The sequence below is a fragment of the Calypte anna genome, chromosome 15, assembly GCF_003957555.1.
Source record: "Calypte anna isolate BGI_N300 chromosome 15, bCalAnn1_v1.p, whole genome shotgun sequence".
NCBI lineage: Eukaryota > Metazoa > Chordata > Aves > Apodiformes > Trochilidae > Calypte > Calypte anna.
Window position 1 is genome coordinate 1,288,288 of NC_044261.1, and position 26,240 is coordinate 1,314,527.

General features: G+C 56.3%; 1 protein-coding gene across 1 annotated transcript; it reads right to left on the reverse strand.

Annotated features, from left to right (window-relative positions):
• Positions 1 to 1,081: 1,081 nt before the first annotated feature.
• ACACB (acetyl-CoA carboxylase beta) lies at positions 1,082 to 25,263 on the reverse strand. The gene is given in 54 exon segments (XM_030460857.1): positions 1,082 to 2,485; positions 2,607 to 2,743; positions 3,377 to 3,547; positions 3,837 to 3,991; positions 4,281 to 4,393; positions 4,852 to 4,946; positions 4,948 to 5,030; positions 5,336 to 5,471; positions 5,686 to 5,782; positions 5,947 to 6,043; positions 6,207 to 6,327; positions 6,411 to 6,554; positions 7,062 to 7,172; positions 7,338 to 7,458; positions 7,596 to 7,693; positions 7,991 to 8,260; positions 8,427 to 8,549; positions 8,650 to 8,805; positions 9,209 to 9,412; positions 9,936 to 10,091; positions 10,246 to 10,461; positions 11,162 to 11,203; positions 11,641 to 11,697; positions 11,889 to 11,996; positions 12,087 to 12,186; positions 12,656 to 12,793; positions 12,981 to 13,099; positions 13,197 to 13,286; positions 13,659 to 13,772; positions 13,847 to 13,960; positions 14,482 to 14,606; positions 14,687 to 14,775; positions 14,856 to 14,956; positions 15,320 to 15,508; positions 15,622 to 15,768; positions 15,966 to 16,100; positions 16,245 to 16,395; positions 16,476 to 16,621; positions 17,117 to 17,198; positions 17,752 to 17,855; positions 17,936 to 18,086; positions 18,314 to 18,477; positions 18,695 to 18,856; positions 19,156 to 19,326; positions 19,521 to 19,730; positions 19,899 to 20,009; positions 20,220 to 20,329; positions 20,611 to 20,709; positions 21,180 to 21,261; positions 21,440 to 21,549; positions 21,797 to 21,935; positions 22,374 to 22,506; positions 23,584 to 23,999; positions 25,005 to 25,263. Coding segments are annotated over 53 exon segments (7,131 nt in total). The 5' UTR covers positions 23,991 to 23,999; positions 25,005 to 25,263; the 3' UTR covers positions 1,082 to 2,358.
• Between the last annotated feature and the right edge of the window lie 977 nt (positions 25,264 to 26,240).

The following is a 26,240-nucleotide window of genomic DNA, read 5'->3' on the forward strand; positions in this document are numbered from 1 at the left end:
GTTTTCTTCCCTTGTTAACCAAGTAAAACTCATTCTGATGCCATCTTTTTCTCCTAAATTTGCAAACCCTGTTCTATAATTGGTAACACCTTGCAAAAGTGTGATGAAACTACTGAAAATGCCAAAAACCAAACTGTGTGTGGGAACATTTAATCTACTTACACCTCTGTGACCAGGAAGTGACATTTATACCTTGAGTTTGGGCTGTTCCTCTGCATTAGCAGCTGTCCCAGCCTGCCCGTGCCTGGTGCTCAGGGGCTCCTCTCTTCCTCACTGCTCCTTGTACCAGTGCCTGGCGGGTGCAGGATGCTGGAGCCACCTCAGAGCAGCACTTTCTTCCTTGAAAATTCCCACTGGGAGGATGAGGAGCTGGAAAATGGCCCTGCCTGGGCCTGCCCCAGCACCAACCTCCACGGCGACCTCTTCCACGATGCTCCACGTCGTAATTTATTGTTCAAGAACAGAAGTGATTAGTGATCATTTGCTGGGACTGACGTCATCTACGATGTCTTCATTTTTAAAAAAAATAAATCTTTCTTAGCACCAGGCCTGGCTGACTCTGGATGTGTTGCATTAGAACTGTGCTGGTGCCCAGCGTGAGCCGCCCCGAGGCACCTTGGCTGGAAAGCAAGGGAATGGTTTCATGCAACTCACAGGTGGTGACAAAGGGCCAGAGCTCCAGCCAGCAGCATGCTGAGCAGCAGCAGAGCCTTCTCTTCAGCCTAAAACCTGCATGTGTGCAGCCACCACTGACAAAAGCACAAAGCATCCATGCATGCAGTGTTTGCAGGGCTGATCTCCACAGGAGCAGCTTTCCCCAGGCTTCACTGCCCAGATTGCTGTGTCCAAGCTGAGGTTTTGGCCCTCCAAAAGAGAATAAAAGTTTCTAGGTATTAACCATGAGCTCTCTGTGCTGCCAGCTTATTCCTGAAAATCTCTGTAGCTAAGCAGGTGGAGAAGCTCCTGTTTGGGGACAGGCGTTGGAAGGAGGGCAGCCAGGAGCTGCTCTACACTGAAATGGTTTCTGTGCTGCAGATCCACCAGGTTCATCCACCACCAAAAGAAAGAGAAGTCAAGAAAATGTCCCAAGAACTGCGTGTGCTTTATTGGTGGGCATTGGCTCCCCTAGGGCACCCACACCCCTGCCCTGCCCAAGTGCACATCTCAAACCAGTCACTCACAATGCCCTTCCCATCCCCAGGAGAGGGAGAACCCCCCCTCTGCAGCCCCTGCTGGGAACCCCCAGGCTCAGGCACGACCAGGGAGGTGTCTAACACCCCCACAGCAACACCAGCACTGCTCTGGAACCAGAACTGTGTCCCACCTTTCATCACCTCCAAAGCTAAACCTGTGCTGGTGAAATGCTGCACACACCCAGCCAGGGGCTCTGGAAAGCTCATGGTCCAATTTCCCCTCTGTGAACCCAGCTGAGTAAAAGCCACCAAAGAATCAGGGTCTGGGTCCAAGGAGATGGAGAGCTCACCCTAGCACCTGTGCTTCAGTGGAGGAATCAGGAGCACCTGGAGCAATGTTCTCCTTCCTCTCTGAACTCCACAGGAGTCACAGGATGGAAGCACCTGAAGGAGCTGTGACAGGAGCCAGAAAGGACAGGAGATGGGTGAGAGAAAGTCAGGTCAGCCAAACCATGGTGGATCCATTGATGTTCCTGCTCCAACAGCTCCCAGCACAGCTCACTGCCATCTCTTCTGGGCCATCAGCTACTCAAAGTCTCATCTGCTGGTCACTCCCCAGTGAGAGGAAGGATTAAACAGACTGCTCCTCAGAGTTCCTGAGTTTATTTTAAAACACCAGTTTCATATTGCTTCTTAAGCAAGGCTCTATTTCCTCGTGCTGGTGCCTGGCCAGCTTCAACACAGCTGTACAGAGACCTCCTCCTGCATCCTGCTCCCTGGAGGTGCCTGGGCCAGAAGGTTTGTGCTTGCAGCTCCATCCAGTCTGATGAGACACATCTGAGACTGGTGCTTCTTTTGAAGACCAAGGCCAGAGCTTGCAACTAAAACGCAGTAAAAGATTTTAGATTCTTTTTAAAACCAAGTTCTGCACCAGGTCCAGACTCCAGGCTTGGCTCGGGGCAAGTCTATCTTCTGCCAGGCTGCCCCTCTGACAAACATCCCCAGCAGCAGAGGGAACTCTGCATGGATGGCAAAGCCATTTTCATGGCTCAAAACACAAACACCAGCACCCTTTAGTTAGGCACACGAGGGAGAGTCCAAGGCTTCAGTTCGAGGGCTGAGGAACCAGGTGGGGAGGTGAGGTCGGTCCTCTGAACAGCAGCACGTCCTCCTAGTGCCCCTCCTGCCCCGTGGCAACTGCCCTGCCACACTGCTGGCCACCAGCTCAGGGGGGGCTCTCATCATCCACCGTGGAGAGGAGATGGGCGACCCGAGCCTTCTGCGCACGGGTGAGGTGCTCGGCCATCTGGATGATGCAGTCCATGGCCACCTCAGGGTTGGCTTGGAGCAAGCTGCAAGGCAGAGGGGAAAGTGCAGCTGCTAGGGAGGCCTAAGCAAGAACCACCTCATCTCCACCACCCCAGCCCAGGGGACAGCAGTGCCTGTCACATCCCAGCTCTTGCAGCCACTCACCTGCGGATGTGTTTCAGCATGTAGTCCCTCTTCAGGTACTTGATGTTCTCCCTGATGGCTGACTGGATGCCATCATCCTCTTGCATGTGCTTCTCCAGCCACTCCACCACCACCTGGTTGTTGTCCCAGAGGTAGCCCTGGGGAGAGCAGCACTGTGGGCAGGGGTCCTGCTGCCTGCACACCCTGAACCCCCTCCCTTTCTGCTCCAGCCTTGGGCTTTTTTCCCACCCATGACAAAACCAGGTAATGAGGGTTTTCTTCTGTCCTCCACATGTCACAGCACAGCACAATCCCACACTCCCACCTAACAGCTGCTGGGTTGAAAGGTTCAGCCTGGAAACTGAAAGTCAGGAAACCTTTGTGGACTGTTTAAAATGCAAACAGTTAAGGTAAAGTGTGTGCCCTTTGCGTGCCCTCACTCCCCGGCTCAGCAAGTGCAGGACAGACACAGCAATGGGTGTGTTGGGGCACTTGCATTAGAGAGCAGCACAAATGCAGAACCCAAATCCCCTTTTTGCCCTGAGAAGCCCTATATGATGCTGGAAAACTTGTCTTGGGGGCCACCTCACTCCTGCTGAGCACCAGTGTCCAGCTGAGGTCACCAGATTTGAAGAGAGAACTCCAGCCTGGCACAGGCTGCAGAGCAGGAATTCTCATCACATGTTTAACCCCTCAGAGAGGCACCAAGGAAATGGCTGAGTGATGGGTGAGTAAGGTGACAGCCCTGGGGTTCCCCCAAGGGAATCTGGGGGAGCTGGGGTGAGGGGTACCTTTGTGGCTCCCTCTGCCTCCATGAACCAGCGGCGCAGCATGGACTGGATGTGGATGTGGCTCAGCTCACTGTTGGCCTTCAGCACCTCTGCCTTCACCATCTCCTCCAGCAGCAGCCGCCGCAGCCGCCAGTAGAAGAAGGAGCGGGCGTTCTTCCACTCCAGGATGTCCTGCAGGAAGGGGGGGGACACAGGAATGGGGGGGACACAGGAATGGGGGGACACAGCCCACGTTTGCCTCTGCAGGAAGAAGAGGGGCTGGTGTGCAGCCAGCGCTTGCTGGAGGGTCTGAAGGTGACTTGGCTGGGTTGGAGCAGCACCTGGGGCAGGAACACTTTTGCTGCTGCAGCCCAGACCCCCAGGAGGAGATGGGGGGGGGGCTTTGCCTGCTGCCTTCATGCCACCACTGCAGAACCCCCTGCACTGAGCCCTTTCCCACCACCCAGGGCCCCTGGCTCACCGTGATGACTCCTTTCTCCTGCATGCGGCCGGGGGTGTCATGCAGGTCAGCAAAGCGAACGGCCACCTGGTAGTACACGGGCAGGAGCAGCTCCTCCCGTGCCTTCAGCTGCTTCTCCAGCTCCCTGCGCTCTGCCTCGGGCAGCTCGGGGGTCCCTGAGGGGACAGGTCAGGCTGAGCAGCCCCGTCACCACCCCTGGTGGAGTTTGGGCTCCACTCAGTGCTCCCACATCAGCCACCCCACTCGGCGGGACTGCGTTTTAGCAGGGTGCAGGGGCACAGGGACAAGGACCTCCAAATGCATCTCCACCAGGTAGGAGCTGATCACAGGGGGAAAGGAGACCCAGGGCATTAAAGACAAAGAATTTTCCCAGGGGAACCATGGTGTTGGAGCCTCATGCCTGAATTTACCACTACCAATGCCCAGAAGCTGAACCGCCCTTACCCAGCTGCTCAACAATCTTGGCATAGACTGCATCAATCCTTCTCATGGTCTTCACCAAATCTTTCTTTCTGAACTTGATCTCCACTGTTCCTCCAGGCTCCAAAATGCCTCCCCTGGAAGGAAAGTTTGGTAAAGCAGAGAGTGGTCTGCACAGGAGAATGAATCCTGGGACAAGAGGTCCAGGCAACTCTGTCTAAGAACTAGGGAGAAAGAAAAGCTGAAAGAGTTCTGTTTCCAGTCTGGGATTCTTGTCTATCCTCCCACACCCTACAGCTTGCTCCAGTGTGCAGTAATTCAGGTTACAAAAAAGGCCTCCTGATTCCTAGAGAAACACTCAGTTTACTCATCCAGAGCCTTTACTGGATGCAGGAGGGTATCCCAAGGGAGATATCTGCCACACTGCTCTAGAACTTTCAGCTGAGGGCTTTGATTAACTTAAGGGTAAAAAATCACACACCCCAAGTGACCAGAGGTCTCTGACAGGGGTCAATGGCTCTGCAGACCCCATGCACCCACCCTCCTTTCTCTGCACAGTGGCTGCAGAGGATGCACATGTATTTCAGGCACTGACCTGCTCTCCTTGTCTGCATAGAGCTCCACGTGCAGGGGGTTGATGGTGGAGTCGATGACCACCCAGGAGCCCCCCCGGAGCTCTGCATGGGGGGGGGATGTAGACCAGGACAGGCTGCTTAAAATCCCTGAGGCTATCCACAATGAGGGCACCAAACTTCAGCATCTGGTCATACATGTCTGAAACACAAAGGGACTCAGCAGCTGGGTGCCACAACTGCCATGGCCCAAGAGATTGCCCCTCACCTCCTCCTAGCAGCCCCAAGCCACCTTCTCCATCGGAGAGACCAAACAAGCACCCAAAACCAGCCTGGCAGGAAGCCACCAAGCCCAGGAACCTGAGTCCTGGTGATGCCCCATCACCTTCCCAGCCCAGCCCCACATCCTGGCATGGTGTGGGTAGGATCCTGGCAGGCTGTGTCACCACAGGACCTGGGGGATGACAGGAGAGCCAGCAGGGTGGCACAGCAGAGGGAGCTGGGTACCTTTCATGCCACTGGAGAAGCCTCGCCAGTTGGCAAAGATCATCAGTGGGAGATGCTCCCGGTTGAAGTCCCGAATAGCCTGGGCTGTTTTAAAAGCAGAGTCTGGAAACCAGACCTGCCCAGCCTGCTGGATTATCTGGAACAGACAGGGAGCAGCAGTGCCGAGCTCAGTGCCTGTGCTTCCCAGCACACTGTGCTGGCAGCTCGGCAGCACGCAGCGTGAAAGAGCTGAGAGAAAGCTGAGCAAGCTCCCTTGTTTTCACCAGTCCTTAAGGAAAATGGAGATGGATCAAAGGGTTACACTTAGCTTTGTCCCTGCTGTCCCCTCCAGCCTCCTCCTCCCCACACACCTTTGCCTCTGATTCCGGGTTGGCAGGGTCTGCAGGTATTGTCACCTCCACAGTGCGGGTCTCAACGGCGATGACACCCACGGGGAGCCCTCCCAGCCTGCAGGATGCAGGGTGCTCAGCAGAGCCCAGCTCCCCTGCAGCCTTCACACTAGCCCCACCAGAGAGGTGCTTCCCCTCCAACAACCCAAAAGCAGTGCCACAGACAGGGCTTGAGTGCCCTGGGCTACACGTCCAGGCTCCATCCCTTACTCCAGGTAGTACCTTGCTCTGCCCACCACAACAGTCTGAGCCCACGGCCTCATGATCTCTGAGAAGCTGCCCTGGTCGAAGAAGCCACTCTGCCAGGTTCCCTTGAGAGCTGCAGAGCACAGGGAAAGGCAAAGCTGTGTGATAGTGAAAGCTGAAGGGCTCCCTGTGCACTGTGGCACAGAAAGCACCCTCTGCACCAGGGTGGGGAGAGCTGCAGCCACGGGTGACATTTGGCAGTGTTGGTACTGAGGTCCCAGGCCACCCTTGCTTACTTGGATGGGGTCTTCCTGCCAGCATCCACCTGGGGTCGTAGGGGACTTTGGAAGGGACAAATTCAATTTCTCTTTCAATGGGGTCACTTATGGCAGTGATGGGCACTGGGCTCTGGTTATCCTGCAAGGGAGAGCCCCAGAGGGCAGGTCACCAGCCTGGCAGGGGGTGACAGCCCACAGCACCAGCCTGCAGCACCCTCCTACCTTGGGTATGTATGAGAGCCACTTCAGGATGGTGTAGACCCCCTCAAAGTCATCTGGGACAGTGACATGGGAAACACCATTATTGTGCATGATCTGCACACCTCCCAGCTGGTTATTGGATGTGTAAACTTCCCGTCCTAACACCTAGAGAGAATTATTAACAAAAACACAGATCAGGCCCTGCTCACCCAGGAGTTGCTCCTCCTTGCTCTGTTTATTAAGTCAAAACTCCATCCAGGCACATCCCCCCTGGTCTGAGGCTGTATTTCCACCTCTGCTTGCCCAGCTGATGCTAAAATGAAGGGATCCTGCTTTAGACAAGTGCAGGGTTTAGCTGAACAGGTTTCACATCAGTTCCAACCAGTGAGATTCTGCCCTGAGATGGGTCCTGTCCCTGGGACTGGAGGTGAGCAGTCCCTGCAGCAGCTCTGCTGCCCAGCCCTGCCCCTTAGTGACCCCCACAGCAACACCAAAACTGCAGGGTGGCATTTTATTGATTCTCCATGACACAAGCCCAGATCCCCTGCATCTCCTCCAAACCCCTACAGGTCTCACAAGGTGACACACAGATTACTGCCACCTCTTCCCATGGGACAGGGAAGGAGCCCAAGCATGTAGCAGTGTTAGGGACAGTGTCAGGGAGCTTGGTACCTTATTGAGAGCAGTAACACCCGTGAGGATGATGTGGGAGTTCTCCACCTGGATGACACGCTGGCCAAGCCGCACCAGGTAGGCACCAATCCCGATGGCACGACAGGTCACCTGGGCACAGACATAAGGACACAGGGGGTTAACCAGAAAGAAAAGGCTGCAGCAGTGTCTGAGAGCACTGGGAGAATGACAGGAGCTCCACCAGGTCACTTGGTGACCGTAAAGCAAGTGGGTAAGAGGGAAGGAGTGGAGCAGGGGAAGGACCCAAGGCTGTACCATGCTGATGGTCACTATTTCATCATAAGCACGAGAGGACTCCCCAGCAATGGTACCAGCAGCTCTCAGGTTTTCCACCCCAAATCCATTGTCCTTCCCGATGATGTCCAGCAGGACATACCTGCAGGAAAGCAGAGCTATCGTGGCATGGGCAGGACAGGGGAAGCAATCACATACATGATGTCTCTGGCAGGATGCTAAGCCAGAATGTGGGAGCTGGGGGCAGCTCTGTGCACCCCACAGAATAGTAGGGCTCACCTGGACTCGCCCCCTTCCTCCACGTGCTCACAGTGCACCGAGTTCATGGCACTGATCCTCGCATAGTCCTGGGGAGTCAGGTACAGGTACTTGAACCCCTGGAAATAAGGAGGAGGAGTTGTGGACATGCCATGAACGTGGGACAGCCCCTCTCCAAACCCTCCTCATGAACCAGCTGTGGCTCAGGGAGCAGAGTGGCCAACCAGCCATGCTTTATCCCCACTGCACTGGGGACAGCAGAGGGAACCAACCCCACAGCAGCAGGTGCACACCTGAGCTCACACCCTCCCAAGCACTGGTCCCAGTTTTATCTCCCAGTTTAGCTCCGATCTTTCCTTTCCTAAATAAGTCCTCTGCTGTTTCCTGTGATGGCAGGAGGGGAGGTGCCCACACACCTTTTGGGGCTGTTCAGGGTCCTCCCAGGCCACCTGGAACATGTGCTTGACCTCGTCAGCAAAGCCGATGCGGGCGCCGCTGTTGGCAGCGATGTAGACGCGGGGAATACCTTCGGCCCGTGCCAGCTCCGAGGCCCGCAGGAACACCAGGTCCTCCTCTGGCCCAAAGGAGCCAATCTTGTGGGTGATGTCATTGCAAATGAGCACAATGTCCCGGCCTTCTGGATACTCAGGGGTCTTCAGCTTCATTTTGAAAGCAACCATCCCCACCTGCTCCAAAACAGCACAAGGTCACGGGACACAAACCGACGGACAAGACGCTTGAGGAGCATCTCCCAAGGTTTGAAACACAGCTGGAGCAGCCATTCCCACCTGCCACAGCACAGCTTCCCCCACCCTTCTTCTCCTGCCCCATTTCCAGATCATTCCCAGCTACCTTGTTCTCTCCAGAAACCCTGTTCATCTGCACCAGGTGCCCCTGCGAGTCCAGCACAAGTTCAGTGTATGTCAGGACATCCTTGGGGTACTGCTCCAAGGAGCCCCACAGCTTGAAGAGAGCCTGCAGAGACATGAAGGAGCCTTTTCCTCAGATGGGAACATCTGGGGATGGTGGGGAAGGAAAACGCAGCAATTTGGAGCCTCTTTCTGTTCAGACTCACCTGCCTGATCATCTCAGGGAAATCATACACATAGGTGGTGCCCAAGGACTGTGCCTGGAACCGCTTGGCCTGAAGCAGATCCTTGGTGACGTAGGGGGTGTTGATGAGCATCCCATGCTGTGGCCCTTGCTTGTCCCCATATGACTGAAACATGATCTGGAGAGAAGGGCAGAGGTTTGGTTGCCTTCCCTCAGCCAGACAAGCTCTTTCTGCAACACGAAGGTGCAAGAGCCCCCAAGGGCTGGAGCAATGCTGAGCTTTGCCTGGCCATGACACTTGTGCCTTGGCTCCACTCAACCAAAACCCACAATCTCCCAGCCCAGCTCTTGTGGGCACTGAGTGCCACAGTGCATCACCCTGAGGTGCCCAACTGGATGCAGCACAGAGGAGAGAGGAAACATCTCAGCTGCCATACAGTCCCAGGGACACTAGGACAGACCAGCACTGCAGAAGCATGAGGAATTTTGCAGAAACCACCCCAAAACTTCACTGTGGCTGATAGCTGCTCACACAGATGTGCCTGGGCTCCCGTGTGCAGCCACTGCCTGTGGTTACTCACACTGCTTGTGCTGGGGTCCTTCACTTCCTTGTAGAGGCTGATGTCCAGGTAGTAGCCAGACTCGTTGGTGAGGAAGAGGCGGATGGGGATGGCGGTGGCAGTGGGGGTCATGCGGATGTTGATCTTCACCTCAGCCTGCAGTACCCTCAGCTTCCAGAGGCGGCTGCCGTACCGCATCACCATGGACCGCACCGACTCCTCGATCTGGGCACAGGGTGGCACGGAAATGGGATGGAAGCCTGGAGCAGCCTCATTACATCTCCACCCCAATTATTTCAGGTTTGCTTTGGGCAAGCCCCTTCTCTTTCTCTCTCTCTCTCCATCCCTGAGGGGTGATGCTGCCATCCAGCCTCTCCTCTAGAGAAGAGGGAAAGATGGTGCCCCAGTCTCCTGAACAGACACAGCCCCACTCCTTCACAACACACACTGCCTGGGAAGAGCCTGATGCTCACCCTCATGCTCTCCAACGAGCCACCTGCACAATAAGCTGTGATGGTTGCCAAGTGTGAAACCTCATCACCTCCCAGCAAACAGCCCACAGAAAAGCTCTGACACAGAAATTAAGCTGCAGGAGTCTCTGGGGCTGCCAAATCCATCTCCCATTCAGGGTTGGGTGGGCACTGGAGGGGACCAGGTCCAACAGCTAGCCTGGGAGAGCCAGCCCACCCAGGGCATGACACAGCCTCCCTCAACAGTGTGCTGACAGAGGGGACACCAAGAAGCACACCTTGGAAGGGTCCATGACAACAGTTGGGACAAAGTTGAGGAAGATGTGGTTGCAGTCGGTGCGGACAGAGGTGTTGTTGAAGGCCACCTCCAGCTCATCCATCGCCTCCAGGAGCAGCCGCTCGCCCTCATTCTGCAGGTACTCAAAGGAAGCCTCCTGTGGGAGCCAACCACAGGATCACTAAGGTTGGAAAACCCCTCTAGGATCACCACTTCCCATCCCCAACTCAACGCCACCAACCAGGAGTGATCCTGGCAGCCTCAGCAACCCGAAAGCGCCCGCACACCCAGGGGGCCCGGTGCCACCTTGCCTTTGTGATGAGGTCAGAGTGGCGCACGATGGCACGGATGAAGAAGCGGCAGTCGGTGGCCTCGGTGCCCTCCTGGACCTTGGCAGTGCCCAGGTAGAGGTGCATCTTGTGGCTGGCACAGGGGATGGCTGTCAGGTCGAAGTTCCGCATGCGGCTCAGCTCCAGCTGGAAGGCCAGAGCTGGCTCCAGGTGCCGGTAGATTCGGTCCTCTGCAAACTGGGGGGGTGAGAGGGGCTGAGAAGGGGGCTGAGAAGGGGGGCTGAGAAGGGGGGCTGAGAAGGGGGGCTGAGAAGGGGGGCTGAGAAGGGGGGCTGAGAAGGGGGGCTGAGAAGGGGGGCTGAGAAGGGGACTGAGAAGGGGGGCTGAGAAGGGGGGCTGAGAGGGGGGGCTGAGAGGGGGGGCTGAGAGGGGGGGCTGAGAGGGGGGCTGAGAGGGGGGACTGAGAGGGGGGACTGAGAGGGGGACTGAGAGGGGGGGCTGAGAAGGGGGGCTGAGAAGGGGGGCTGAGAGGGGGGGCTAAGAGGGGGGCTGAGAGGGGGGCTGAGAGGGGGGCTGAGAGGGGGGCTGAGAGGGGGGGGCTGAGAGGGGGGGGCTGAGAGGGGGGGGCTGAGAGGGGGGACTGAGAGGGGGGGACTGAGAGGGGGGACTGAGAGGGGGGACTGAGAGGGGGGACTGAGAGGGGGGACTGAGAGGGGGGACTGAGAGGGGGGACTGAGAAGGGGACTGAGAAGGGGACTGAGAAGGGGACTGAGAAGGAGGCTGAGAAGGAGGCTGAGAAGGAGGCTGAGAAGGAGGCTGAGAAGGAGGCTGAGAAGGAGGCTGAGAAGGAGGCTGAGAAGGAGGCTGAGAAGGGGCTGAGGCAGCTCTGCCAGACATCCAGCAGCAGCCAAGACCTGCTGGTAACTGCAGCTCTTACCTCATCCCTTGCTCTGAAGGTGAAAAACTTTGGGAATTCTCTCTGGAGAAAAAGGAGGGGAAAAAAAAAAAAAAAGAGTCAAAAAGATTGCTGTGGATAATACTGCCAGGCAGAGGGCTTTTCCAATTAGCAGTGAATTCATTAAGGAGGAAAAAACCTTGCAGGCTTCTTCCTCCCCCAAAGGGAAAGGAGCTGGGAGTAATCGATGCCTCTAAAGGCAACCTAAAGCTATGAGGCAGGGACCACACGATACTACCACATGATACTGAAGAGTTAGCAGCATAAAGGATCATACAGGAGATAAATCACTCTCTGAATCCCCCATTAATTGATTCTCAGCTCCTGATGAGCAGTATGTACACCCAGCAAGCAATGCCATGCCTAGAAGGTACTTTGAGATGTTTGTAGGGGCTTAAGAGAGGTGGGAACAGGCTGTGTCTGAGGTCCCTCTGTCTGTGGATGGCTCAGTCTGCACTCACCTGCTGGGCAACAAGAAATGTGATTCTCCGGAGGCCACAGTCAACAAGGATGTTTTTCTGCATGGAAACATGGAAACAGAAGACTCCACCAGTCATGAAAGCTTAAACATCTCCACCAAGGGAGGAAACAAACCCCCAGTGGATGCCATGTTTTGAGGAATGCTGCTTGGGGATGAGGCAGCACCTTGGGACACAGTGTCCTGGTTTAAAGACATCTCCTAAAAGAGGGCCCAGCCGCAGCAACAGACCTTGGACTGAGCAAATGCTCTGAAGATGGGCACCAGTTTCTCATCCTCTGCGTGATGAGCCCAACGGAGTGCAACGTTGAGGATGTGGATAGGCTCCTCATGGACATTCTGGCAACAAAACCCCCCAGTCAGACCTGACCAGCAGCACCACTGCCATCCTGGTACCCCCTGGGGGGACAGCAATGGCTTTGTGCCCACCTTGGTGTCCTCCTCCTCATACACAGTGCCTTGTGTCTCGCTGATGAGTGCACTGTCTGAAGGTGGGTTGGCAAAGCAGGAGATCACCTCATCAAAGTTCCTGCCCAAATAGTGGGGATGGGGTAGCAAATCAGGACATTGTGTCCATCCCCTGCCCAAGGGGACAGTGCCAGGGAGCTGCTGTGGCAGGGATGTGGGTGCCAGGGCAGTGGCCCAGGAGGCATATGCCAGCACAGCCAGCTCCACCAGCCCACAGCAAGGCCACAGCTCTTGAAATGCAGTTCTGAGCACTGCTGTGTTAATGTACAGAGATGCTTAACCTGTGCCAGGCAAGCTCCTCCCAGGCTCCACGTGTCCCCAAATGACACGTTATGTCCCCAACCAGGTAACTGCTGTACTGAAAATACCACTTGGCCCTGACCTCCAGCTGCAAGTGGCACAGAAGCTGCCCTGAGCACTGCTCAGCCACCACCAGTTTTGGCTCTTCCACCCCTTTGTGCTCTCTAATGACTGCAGTGGTACCCAAAAGACACGTGCACAACCAGCCAGGCACCTCTCTGCACCCCCACCTTGCAAAGTCCTCAAATCTGTTGAAGGCCACCATGGCTCCCATCCTCTGGCTCAGGGGAGAAAAGCCACTGTCCATTAAGAGCTCAGAGCTGTGCCGGGCCAGGTCAGGGTTGGAGATGCTGATGGGGACAGCCATCCTATGAAGGGGAGCAAGGCAACCATCAGCCATGGGAGGAGACACTGCTCGTGGGTCCAAAAGGGACCATGCAGCTCCCTCTGAGGGTCCCCATGTTTTTTTGGGAGAAGACGATACACACCCAACAGCTCCTCAAAAAGGACCACATCCAGGGGAGTAGGCCAGGCGTGTGGGGCCTCCCTTCATACCTGTTGGGGTGGGAGAAGGGTAGCATGAACTGGAACTCCACCAGGCAGGTGCCATCCGAGAGCTGCCGGTGCTGCAGGCTGTTCAGCTCGTAGGCGATGTACCCGCGCCTCACGTACACCTGGGAGGGGGAGAGCAGGAGGCACCACCACAGCCTGGATCCCACTGGGGCAGCCAGCCCACCCCCCCAGAGCTCCTGTGCCCCCCGCAGCCCTCACCTCCAGTGCTGCCATGCTCACCACCTTGTTGGTGTGGTAGAAGAAGGTGGGAAGCACATCAAAGATGCTGGTTTCTGAGAGGATCAGTTTCTGTGGGAAGGAAGCAAAATTTAGGGTTAAGGATGAAGCAAGACCCCCTCAGCCCATTGGGGGATAGGGGGAGGCACATTCCAGAGGGGTCTCTCAATGTGGGGGTGTGCCATGGGACACCCAGACAACCATGGGGACATTGCCAGACCCAACATGGATCCACACAAAATGTCCCTCTACATGGGGTGAGGAGCAGGGAACTGGCAACAAAGGGGTGCACCCTCTCATCAGTTCCACACAGGCACTGACACCACGGCAAGAATTCTCTTTTTTTTTGGCTACTTTGAAGGCCAAACCATTTGCAGCCAGGTCTCCTCCCCAAAGCCACCCCAAAGCCAAATTCCCTCTGTGGAAAACCCCACAATTCCCAACCTTCAGGTTTTCAGGGCAGAACTCGTGTCCATACATGTCGATAGCAGAGAGGAAGATGGACTCCACCTGGTTGTGCCTCAGCTCGTAGGAGGGCAGGTGAGAGGCAATGAGCACCTGCAAGGGGAGAGGTGGCTGGAAGGGTGGGGGACAACAGGGACAGGGCTGGGGAGGGCATGGGGCTCACTGACCTGCCGGGCTCTCAGTGCCACTTTGGAGTGCTCAGTCTTGCTGAGCTCTGTCAGCTCGTGGAGGATGGCTGTCAGCTCATCTGTCAGCGTGGGGTCCCGGCCACAGAGCTGGTCCTGCAATGCACACACCCCCACGGCTTGCCTCAAAACCCCTTGCTGTGGGATGGCCTCATCCTGCACCCCCAGCCCCCATCTGGGCAAGAACCAGGGAGCTAAAATAGGGAAAATTCTGCTCTCTGAAGCAAGGGCAGCAATGCAACAATACAGAAGGGAGAGAAAAATCACAGAGAATGTTTTAGGTTGGAAGAGGCTTTCAAGATCATCCAGTCCAACCTTTAACCAACACCATAACCAACTACTAAACCATGTCCTTAAGGACCAGGTCCAAATGCTTTTTAAACACCTCCAGGGATGGTGACTCCACCACTGCCCCAGGCAGACCATCTGAGTGCAAAACCCAAACTTTAGGGATGCATTAAACAGAGGAGCACAACAGCAGTTCCTCAGGAGTCCAGCCAGCCAGCCAGCAGCAGCCACCTCCTGTGCCACAGTGAGGCAGAGCTTCCCTCAGCTTAGGGGCTTTTCCCTGCCACCAGCCTTTACTTCTGGTGTCGTAGGACATGGGCAGTACTCACAATTAACATGGTCACCAGCAGATTCTTCTTTGCCACCTGGGCATGAGAGAAGATGCTCTCTAGCACGGGGGTCATGTCAGGCTTGCACTCCTCCCGCAGGCTGATAACACACTTGTCATAGTGAGCTGTGGGGCAGAGCAACGTGAGCCCTGCAGACCCCTAGAAAGCCCTGAAGACCCCCCCTGGAGAACCCCTGAGCCCTCACCATGCTGGAACTGCCTCTCCACTTGCAGGTATCTTCTCAGCAGATCCAGCACCACTGCCTTCATGTAGCCCCGGATGCCGCTGCGGTACCTGGGAGCAGAGAGCCCAGAGTGCTGCAAGGAGGTGATGGGGGGACCAGGGTGGGGGGCTACGGGCAGTGGGGGGCTCACCTCTGCACCAGCTGCACCACACTCTGTGTGTTCATGAAGAAGACCTCCCGCTCAGCCTTCCTCTGCAGGGTGGCTGCGTGGGTGTCCAGCACGTTGGCAATCTGCAAGGAGAGGCCACAGGGTCTGGTGGAGCTCTGGGCCAGCTCAGCTGCAGGGCTGCCTGGGGACAGTGATGCTGCACACAGAGCCTCTCTTTTGTTTTGCTTTGTTTCCCTTCCCCAAGTGAAAAATGCAAAATAACAAATAAATACAGAAACGTGAATATAAACACAAATGTAAAACCCCAAACATAAAGCCAGCAGTATAAAAACACTAGCATAAAACTACAAACACAAACCCAGGGATGTTTCCCTCACTTACTGAATTTTTGATAACATCTCTTGGCTGGATAAATTCAGGCAGAAACTCCTAATGGGTTCCAGCAAAAAAGGATGCAAAGGCCAAGCTGGGGCCACGCTGCTCACCTGCAGGCTGGGGAAGCGGCAGAGGACAGAGGTGATGTTGCTGGCGTACTGAGCCATCACCTTCCGGATCGAGTTCTCCACGGATAGAGGGATCCTTCCTGAAATGCTGGTCATGATCTCCTGCAGTTCCAGGAGGGGCAGGGAGGGATCCCGCAAGGTCTTCATCAGTTGCCCCACCCACTCCTTCACCTGCAGGGAGCAGAAGTTGGTGCTGTTTGCACCCACCGGACCTGCCTTGTCCTCATGGCAAACACCAGCACCCCCGGCAGGACACCCGGAGCACCTCTGCCCCCAGCACCCACCTTGGTGCTGAAGTAGGGCTCGGGCAGGCAGTACCCGTTCATCACGTTGGTCAGATTGTCCAGCACGTTGCGGAGGACCTGGTGCTGCTTCTCACCAGTGATGGGGAGGGGCTGCTGGGCCGGCAGCCCTCCGGTGAACAGCTCTGCCTGCAGAGAGAGAGGTGGGACTCACCAACGTGGCATGGAGATCCCCGAGAGCTACAGCTGTCCTCTACCAGCTTGGGGACACATCCAGGGCAGCTCCTCCATTTTGTCCCTCCACAAGCATCCTCGGTGTCCCACAGGATGCCGTTTGGGAGAGGATGAGAGGGGAGGGTAGCAGGGACAGCCCCCAGCAGACTCACAGGCTTCACTTTGCTGGGATCATCTAGTTCAAGGCGGGCTATGACACAGCCTGCCTCCAGCAGGGCACCCGCCCTCTTGACATAGTGCACCCGCCCAGCCTCCTCCACCGTCAGGGTCATGATGATCTTCATCACCTGGGCAAGGACGGGTGAACCGCTCACTGGGCAAGAAGCACCCACATGCTGCAGAGAGCCTGGAGCATCCCGGCAGCATCGCTGGGTTTCACCTTCCCAGCATCCCAGGAAAGCTGCTCCTCCAGGCTCCCCTGCAAAACTCACCTCGATCTCTGCAAAAACACTGCCCTCAGCCACATGGCCGCCGTCATCCACCGTGTACTGCAGCAGCTTCCCCGCAGAGGGCGAGCGCAGCACCGTCGGGTCCTTCTCCTTCTCAAAGTCACACGTTTTGTTGCCAATGGTGATCCGGTATCTTAAAAAGAGAGGGAAAGGTCTGCTCAGTCGGCTGCCAGACAAGCAGGGAGGGCTGGCGGCGGCCTGGCGGGGAGGTACCTGTCGATCTCCTCCTTCATGTAGGTGGTGTAGCTGTTGCCATCGTAGGAGAGCAGCAGCCCGCCGTCGTTCAGCCGGTGCACATCTATCTCGATGTGAGTGTGGTTCATGATGATCACATAGGTTGTCAGGGACTGGCGGGCAACCTGCAAGCAGCAGCCAGACAGATCCCTCAATGCCAACCCCCTGAAATGTGTGCGATGACCCTTTGGGGGTGGTGGGCATGGCAGAGGGGGAGCAGCATCTCCCCAAGCTCGGTGCAAGGGCTGGGGTGGGAGCAGGATGCTGCCAGGCAGGGTTGGAGGCAGCAACCTCATCCTGCACCCAAGAGCTGGTTCAGTGTGCAGCCTGGAGCTGGTTAACTCAAGGCTCACCTGCTGGTTTCATTGTGAGTAGGGATTTTCTGCACTAAGTTCAACTAATTGGGTTTAACAGCAAGAAAAGGAAGTCCTTTATTATAAACTCAGGGCAACAGGCTGCACGAAAATGTTTGTCTAGCTAGAATGAGGTTATTAACCTCATTACTGCACATTTTTAAAGGACAACCTTATCTTTACTGCATCTTTTTCCTTCAGGACAGGAACACACGTCCCTTACCCCTGTGAGAAGCACAGTTCAGGAGGAGCCCAGCCCAGCCTCACCTGGAGAACATACTTTACACCTTCGTGGATGAGCTCCACATCAACAATGTTCAGCAAGGAGTCTGCTGGCATCACCTGCCCCCTGAAACACAGCAGTGGAGTCAGAGGCACCACAAACACTGCTGGCAGGGAGCCAAACGGGAGAGATGTCAGCAGTGCTGCTGGCACCAGGCCCTGCAGGCTCTGAGCTGCCTGGGGAAGGACAGGAAGGTGACCAAAGAGGACAAGAATCTGCTTCAAATGACCCACATGAGTGCCTGGTAAAAATGCACCCGGAGGCAGGCCAGACACTGGCAAAACCACACTGAGAGATAAGGGCATGGGGGAGAACTCCAGGCGTCCTCCAAGTCTGGAGGAATAACCTTGATGTTCAAGTGTAAAAAGAAAAGGAAGCTGCATTCAGCCAAGCCCCTTTCCCTTGAAATTTTCCCAATCCTGGGAAACTTTTTCCTCTCTCCAGATAAAGCAATAGGTGAGGAGTTGGGAGTCAGAGCAGATACCCCTCTTTCTCAGGCTGTTGTAGTGCCACTGGCACTGCCTTTGGATTTGCAAAGGTTTTGCAGCAAAAGTAGGAAGGAGGATGGTGAGGGAGAGAAAAACTCAGGTCCTCCAAGGCACAGCCCCCTGCTGCCTACCTCTCCAGGGAGTGCAGGAAGTCAGTCATGCACGTCCTGAATGCAGCATCTGCCACGTTCAGGGCTCCACAGACAACACCCAGCATCGTGTCTGGCTTCTCAGCCTGGGGGGAGCAAAAGGAACAGGGGTTGAGACTTAAACCCCAAGGAGAGCAGCAACCCCAGGGTGGCTGATCTCCCCCACCTGCACTTTCTCAGCGATGAGATGGTCCAGCCAGCCAGTGTCTATCTCATTATTCTGGAAGCTCTCTGTCTCCAGAACCTTAATGAGATACTCCACTGTGGTCCGAAAATCCCCACGGATAGACAGCTCTTTCAGGGCCACCACCATGTTCCTTTTAGGGAGAAAAACCCTCCATTAATGACCAACAAGGAAGTGCTTGGCTTTTAGGAGAGGAAACCAGGGAACCACAGGCACTGGGATGATGAGCTCCTGAACCTGGGCACCCTCCCACCCAGACTGAACAAGTCCTCTGAGGTAAAAGCCACTTCTCCCAGCTCATGCAGCAACTGTGATTCTTCCCAAGGACACCCACCCTCCACCCCCTCCTGCCACACTCACGAGATGGCCTCCTCCCGGTTCTCTCCCCAGGAGAAGCAGTGCCCAAACTGGGAATCAGCAAACTCGTGCAGCCCCCCAGCTGCTGCCACACTGAAGTACCCCCAGACATTCTTACTGCTGCGGAAGTTCAGCTCCTGCACTGTCCCCGAGCTGGGCTTGAAACCCTGAGCAAAACCAGAAGAGAAGACACTTGAGAAGACTCTCAAACAGGCTTGAGACACTTGTGTAAACAGAAGGGGAACCCCTGTGCTCTTTATCTGTCTGCACAGGGATGTCATGAATCCTATGGGTTTCAAACCCATGGGAGTTGTCTCACTGGGTAGGAACGTGCCCATCCTAACCCCATGAGCTGGTGCACAAGAGCCTGTCCCCTCAGCTCACCTCCTCAGGGTTCTCACTGGTGATCCGGGCAGCAATGACGTGGCCCCTGGGCACGGGGGGGTTGGTGGGGCTGTGGAAGCAGATGGGTGTGTCACCCCAGGGGCTCTCCCCATACAGCACCCTGATGTCTTTTATCCTGTGCAAGGGGATGCCCATGGCAATCTGCGTGAGTAATAAGGAGGATTTAGCTGCTGGAACAAGACTCGAGCATCAAAGTTACAACAAGAAGACACTGACAGATGATCTAAATTAAGAGTGAGGGGAAGAGGAGCCATGCTGCAAGCAGCTGCTCACAGCGTGGAGCCAGAGGTGCAGAGGGATATTACATTGCTTCTGCCTGTACCCTACACGCTGGCAGATGGGACAGTTTCCCCTCTGCCAGGCTCCAGCCTGGCACTTCTCCCTGAATTACCAAATTGCTCCATCTCACACACCTCAGGAACCCGTGTGCACTGGGGTACCTGGAGCTGGGCAGCAGGGAGGTTGACATCCGCGATCATCTCCGTGCAGGGGTGCTCCACCTGCAGGCGCGGGTTCAGCTCCAGGAAGTGGAAGCTCCCGTCCTCGCTGTACAGGTACTCCACGGTACCGGTGCTGACGTACCCCACCATCTGGGCCAGGCGGACAGCACACTGCGGGAGAGGGCAGAAAAACCACCGGGGAGTCGGGATCCTCGCATGGATCCAAGGAGACGAGCCACGCGGGGGCTCCCCAGTTTTATGGGGTGTCCCTCCCTTCCTTTGGAGCCTCAGGTGCCAAAAGCCACAACAAACCCAGCAGAGAAGGGGCCGTTTTCTCCCCAGAACCCTGCACAGAGACCACCCACCTGCTCCATCACTTCGATGACAGAGGGAGCAGCGATGGTGGTGGGTGCCTCCTCGATGATCTTCTGGTGTCGGCGCTGGATGGAGCAGTCGCGGCCGAAGAGGGAGATGGCGCTGCCGTACTCATCAGCCAGCACCTGCACCTCCAGGTGCCGTGCGTGCTGCGCCAGCTTCATCAGGAAGATGGGGGACCCCGGTGCTTCTGCCTGCACCTGCACAGCAGGGAACAGGGTTGTCGGCTGGCATCGACCCCCAAAACGCATCCCTAGATGGGGGCGGCTCCCGCGGCGAGGGGTGGGAAGGAGGAGACACCCCGGGTGGGAGCAGGACGCTGCTATGTGCCTCAGGATGGGACAGGGAAGGGGATGGAGGTTCCTCACCTGCCGGAAGCAAGCGGCAAATTCCTCTGCTGACTCCACTTTTCGGATGCCTTTGCCCCCCCCACCTTCTGATGCCTTGATCATCAGGGGGTAGCTGACGCTCTTGGCCACCTGAAGAGGGGAAAATGACTGGAGTGACTGAAGTGCTTTGGACCCCAACCCAAACCCCCCAACAGCCCACCCTGCCCCAGCCTCTGCAGCACAGAGCTGTGTCTGTGCAGAGGGCAGAACTGCTGGCACGTGCTGGGAGCCCAAAAGGGCTCCAAGGAGAGCTGTAAGAGTGAGCAAGAGATAACAAGGTGCCCATGGGCTCAGCTTTACCTCCAAGCCTTCCTCCATGTTCTTCACACAGCCTTGTGCATATGTCTCGAGGGGGATGCTGATCATCTGCTGATCCTTCTGCTCATCCTGAGACCACTGTGCCACCAGACCTGCAGGAATGGCCAGGGCTGTGGTCACCCCCAGGGTGGCATGCTGCCTGTGCGCAGGGCAGCTGGGGACACCATGGTGGCACATGCCACCAGGAAATCCCCTGCTCCCATTCACCCCATCTCCAAATATCTCTCTGCCCAAAGCAGCAGTCACTTGGCTGCAGTGGGGTCCCTGTGCTGGGGACCCCAGCTCTGGTGCTTGCTTTGGGGGAGAAGGGGAGGCAGGAGGAGAGAAATGGGGGAGCAGGGAGGGAGTGTGAGGCTGGGAAGGAGGCACTTACCACTCCCACTCCATGGCAGTGTGGGGATCTGGAGTGTCTGAGCCACAATGGTGGAGGCAACTTTGTCCCCCAGTGCCCACATGGCATCACTGGGGGGACCTGCAAGCAGGGAGGGAAGGGGTGAGCTGGGCCTAACCCCAACCATGCCATGGATGCTGCAGAGAGCTGCTCCCCACTGCACCACCACCATCCACCATTCTGCAAATACTGGGGGAGTAAGAATCCCCCCCACACCCACTGCCTGGTTCAGGACAGAGCTTGGCCCTTCTGCAAGGGGGAGCTGAGGCTGTTCCCTGGCTGAGCAGCACACGAGGTCTGCTCCTCCTCCCACCTGACCTTTCTTTAGCAGTGCTGCATCCCCATGAGCATTACAGGGAAAACCCAGAGTGGGATTCCTGGGACAGCTCCAGGAAACCAACCTGGGGGCTGCCACACCAGAGGGTGGAGATGCCAGAGCCACAAAATGTGCATTGCCCAGCACAGCGTCCCTGGGGAGCAAGCCTGCATGCACACACACTCTCCCAGTGCCCACTGTTCCCTCCAGCACTGGGAAGGCAAAGAAACCTTACCAAGGAAAGCTATCCCATTTTTCTGCAGCAGCTCTGGCAGCTTGGGATTTTCTGAGGCATGTCCCCAGCCAGCCCACACCGCCTGGTACAACAGAAGGAGCAGCACAAGCCATTACCCTCCCTGCTCTGGCATCCTCCCTTTGCCCACAGCAGCACACTCAGTTCCTCTACACGAGGGGATGTCACCCCCTGCCTGAGGGCTCCTCCTTCCCCACCCACATCCCTCAGAAAAGGGTGGGAGGCCAGCACATGGCTGCTACCTGGACTGGGATCCGTTTGGAAATGTCCACAATTAGCTCCACGTTGGCATAGTTGTTGTTGTTGGCCCCGCCGGGGACAGGCACGTAGTGATCTGCCATTTTGATGTACTCTGAAATTCAGACAACACGTGGCAGCCCTTGTACCTCCTCTCCCCAAATCCTGCAGCCCAGGGAAGCTGGAGTGTAGGGAGGGGGGAATTATTTGCTCCTGGATTTGGCTGTGCAGAAAGCAAGTGTGTGATCCTGTGTTGTGCAGAGACCCCCATCGCAGGCAGCAGCAGAGGGAGAAGCAAAGAGCTACCCCAGCTCAGCCCTGGGGGGGAGGAACAGCCTCTCTAGGATGAATTTAGGAATTACCAGCATTAGCCTTGAGGTCTTCAGGGGTGACCATGACCACGAACCGGATGGCACGCTCGTTGCGGAACATCTCGTAGGCCCAGCGGCGGATGGAGCGCATGCACTTCACTGCAGCAATGCCATTGTTGGCAATGAGCACCTGGGGGGGACAGGACATGGGGTGCTGCCAGGCTGAAACCTCCCCTTGCTGCTGGGGTGCCTGGCTCTGAGGGACAGCAGCACAGGGGTGAGCGTTGGGTGCTTTGCCACAGCCAGTTGGATGTGCCAGCGGAGCAGGAGGCTCCTCAACAGCAGCTTTGATGCCTGGCACTGGGGTTAATGCAGGATGGGACTTTGGCCTTCGTTTGTGCCAGGCACACAGAGCACCTGCAAGGGCAGTACTGGGAGGGTTTCCTGCTCCCAGCCCACAAGGAAAGGTGAAGCTGTGGGACAAACAGCTCTGAGCTGCCCCTTCCCACCCCCCGATTATCATTAGTCCAAGCCTGGTGGGTTCAGGAGGCTTGGGCAACACTTGAGGATGCCCTGTGGAAAGCACAGCCCCTCCAGGTGGGCAAAGGCATGGTGTCTGGGGACAGACCTTCTCGATGACACGGTTGCCCCCGAAGCGGGTGACAAACTCGGCCGGGGAGGCGACGCTGAAGTCCCGCTGCAGATCCATCTTCCTGTGGTCCCGGCCCCTCTTTGCCAGGTGCAGCCCGGACATGCTGGGTCTGCAGTGACCACCAGAGAGCCCTCAGTCACCTGAATTAACCCTCAGCAGACACGGTGTGTGCTGCCCCTGGCTCAGCCTCCCCTGGGGCAGAGAGCCCAGCAGCCTGCGGCAGTGGCGCTGGGCACCAGGCTGCTGCACACACCCACTATTGAGCAACTCACTGCAAAACTTTTCTGCCTTGAATTAATTTAGTAGATGTGAAGAGAGGAAGGGCAGGAGTGGCACATGAGCCCTCCACGTCCCCCCATCCTCCCAGGACATTGTGTTTCCCCTCCACATGCAATGCCAGGAGCATGTTAGCATCTCTGTAGCAGGAGGAGCAGATCCCAGCCCTGGGGGCACAGGGCAGCATTGGTACATACAAGTGCAAGTGCCCTGCCAGAAAGCTCAGCTACCAGGCTTCCACACAACCCACGATATACCCCCAGCAATGTTCACACAAAATGTGTACCCAGAAGGATGGTGAGCACAGGGCAAACCCTATCCACACGCTCACCACAACAACTGACTGCAATCTCACCTTGCCACAGAAGAAAATCCCCGTTCCCCAGTTCAAATCCATCCTGTGCCAATCACAGCCGTGCCCAGTGCATGGGCACAGCCTTTCCCAACACCAGGAGATGGTGTGGGGACAGAGGGAAGCAGCAAAATGAGAGATAAAGCTGAGATAACTGGAAATTTTGGGCAGTTTGGCTGCAGCACTGGGGGTGCTGTTTGAAGGAACACTATACACACTAAAAGCACTTTCCACTCCCTTCTCTGACATCCAAAATCCCTGTAACAGACCAACCCCTGCCCCAGTCCTTGCTGTGCTCACATGGTGCTGCTGTCACATAGAGCACTTGGACACATCTGCTCTTCCCGGAGTGCTGCTGTTAACCTTATTATCAGGGGTTTTCCCACAGCCCCAAGTCAAACACAGTATGATGAGGGCATCAGTTTGGGACTTTGAGGATCACATGCACCCTGATTTTAGCAACAGGGTCCCCCAAAAACACACCCACATAAAGCATCTGCCAGCCCCAAACGGGACACCTTTGCCCCACTCACTGCTTGTCCTGACCCCACATCTTACCCCATGCTGGCTGCCGGTTCCTGCAGAGGGTACAAAGCCGAGGGGTCAGCCCCAGTCCCCCCCATCCCAGCCAGGCTGCTGCGCCGCCGTCCCACCCTGAAGGCCGTGGTCATCATCTCTTCATCAGAGGAGTTGTCATCAAAGGAGCCCAGCACGAACTTGGCCAGGGTTGGCCGGCGGAGAGCAGAAGGGTTGTACACCATGATCTGCTCCTTCTCCCTGGCCGCAGCCTTGCTGCTCCTCTGGGGAGGGGAGCTCAGCCGTACCGGGGGCTTGGCTACGGCAGGAGCCACCGCCTGCTCCTCCAGGACCTGCTCCGGCTTCTCCTCCTCAGGCTCAGAGTTGGACATTTTGGCCCAGACAAGCAGCAGCAGCGGTACCAGCAGGAGCAGGGCAGCCACCAGCATTCATCTGCCCTGGGGGCAGACACGGAGATGCTCCATCAGGGCAGACCCCTGTCACCCAGTCTGGGGGGCACAGCACCCCACAACGCTGCAGCTCCTTCCTTAGTGCTCCCCCACAACACCCTCCCTTGGTGTCCCCCCCCTCCTCTAGCTCACCCAGGCTGCCTGCATGCTCAGCCAGAGCTATTTTTATTCCCCAAAACAAGCAGCAGCTGGCAGGGGGAATGGCGGGGGGCACAACTCTGTTGAAATGGCCCCCGTCCTCCCAAGTCACTCACAGCAGCCTCAGGACGGTGGTGAGGCTGCCCTGCCGACCCCAGCCCCTCACAGATGGGGTGGGGGTCTTTAAACCCAAACCCTGAAATCTTTACAAGCAGCTAAAGCTGGGGATGGCCGTGAAGGGAAAATCACCACAGCCCCACTGTGCGCCCTCAGCCCCGCAACGCTCCCCTCACAGAACTGGGTTGGGAAAGACCTTTAAGATCGTCCAACCTTTTAACCCAACTCAACCCTCAGTCTCACCACCTCCCTTCAGCCCCACAACTGTTCTGCTTGGAAAAAGACCTTTAAGACCATCAAGTCCAACTTTTTAAGCTAACTCAACCCTCAGCCTCACCATCTCCCCTCACTCCCCCCATGCTCCCCTCATTGCTCCCATGCTCCCCTCACCACCTCCCCTGTCCCACCCTGTGCTCCCCTCAGCCCCACAACGCTCCCCTCACAGAACTGTTTAGGTCAGAAAGGACCTTTAAGACCAAGCCCAACCTTTTAACCTAACTCAACCCTCATCCTCACCCCCTGCCCTCAGTCCCCCCATGCCCCCTCAGTCCCCCCAGTGCTCCCCTCACCACCTCCCCTCAGTCCCCCTGTGTTCCCCTCAGCCTCACAGAACTGTTTGGGTCAGAAAGGACCTTTAAGACCACCAAGTCCAACCTTTTAACCCAACTCAACCCTCACCCCCTTCCCTCAGTCCCCCCGTACCCCTCAGCCCCATCCCAGGGTCCCATGCCCACTCACCATGGGTGCCAAGCCCTGCGGGTCCCCTCTCCAGCTCGGCAGGGACAAGCCCTGGGCTGTGCCTGCCCACACCCTGGCTCCCTCCTGCCTTTATCTGTGCCCGTGGTCACTCCATGGCCCCGGGGCCAAGACGCGGCACGGTGCCGGGCAGGCCCCGGGTGATGTTGGGGACAGGGACACTGCGTGCCCTGGGCCTCCCCGCTCCCACAGCCACGTTCTCACACGTGATGGAAACGTCAAGCTGAAATATTCCCCCCGTTAGCACGCCTGGAAAACTTCTGCTGGAGAGGAGGGTGGAAATGGAATAAAGAAAGCAAGGGGAGGGCTTGGCATGGGGCAGCGGGGGACACCCGATCCTTGGGGGACAAAGTGTCCTGGCCATACGCCCGGTGATGGGGACATGGAGGGGAAGATCCAGGACCTGTGGCTCTGCCTTCTGAAGGGTGCAGAGGGAAACCCCCGGGGGGTGCAGGGGACACCCCCTCCCCTCCACACCACCACCCCCGGCAGAGCCAGGGCCCCATCACTGGCACCCTGCCCACCCACAGCCTCCTCCAGGCTGCTCCGACCAGGGGAAGGTCACACCACAGCGTAAACAAACTGGGTTTATTAAAAACAAACAAGGGGAAAAAAAAAGAAAAAACATACGAACAAGTTGGAGGGAAAAAAATAACAAACTGAGGGGGGAAAAAAGAAACATGGAAGCAAGTTGTACAAAAACCAAACAACCACAAAACAAACAAATAAACTGAGGGGGGGGGGAGAAAAAAACAGTCAACAGGGCAACAAAAAGTGTAACTTCACCTGTACTAGTGTTACCTATCAGAGCAAATAAAGAAAGGTTTATGGAAATAATCCTCAAAACCAGATGTAATTTCTTAACAAAGAAGGCACTTCACTCCATTAATTACAAAGTCAAAGACAGGCTGAAAACCCAACCTTGTCTCCATCTTGAAGTCCCAACACTTATTTTTAACAGTAGTAGAAACCTCTATTTGCACCCATGAAGGCAAACCCCCAAAGTCTGTTTTAAGATCTTAAAAGATCTTTAATGATCAGTAACTATCAGCCCATTAATTGTCAGATTTTAAAGAACAAGCCTTTGGTGCTGCTGTCAGTGTGTACCACAGAGTTCATCATCATTGCAGCTCACCTGGCATCCAAGTGATTCACACACCCAGTAAGAAGCTAAAAATTTAAGTTTTCCTCTCTAAACACCACCAAACCCCCAGCTCA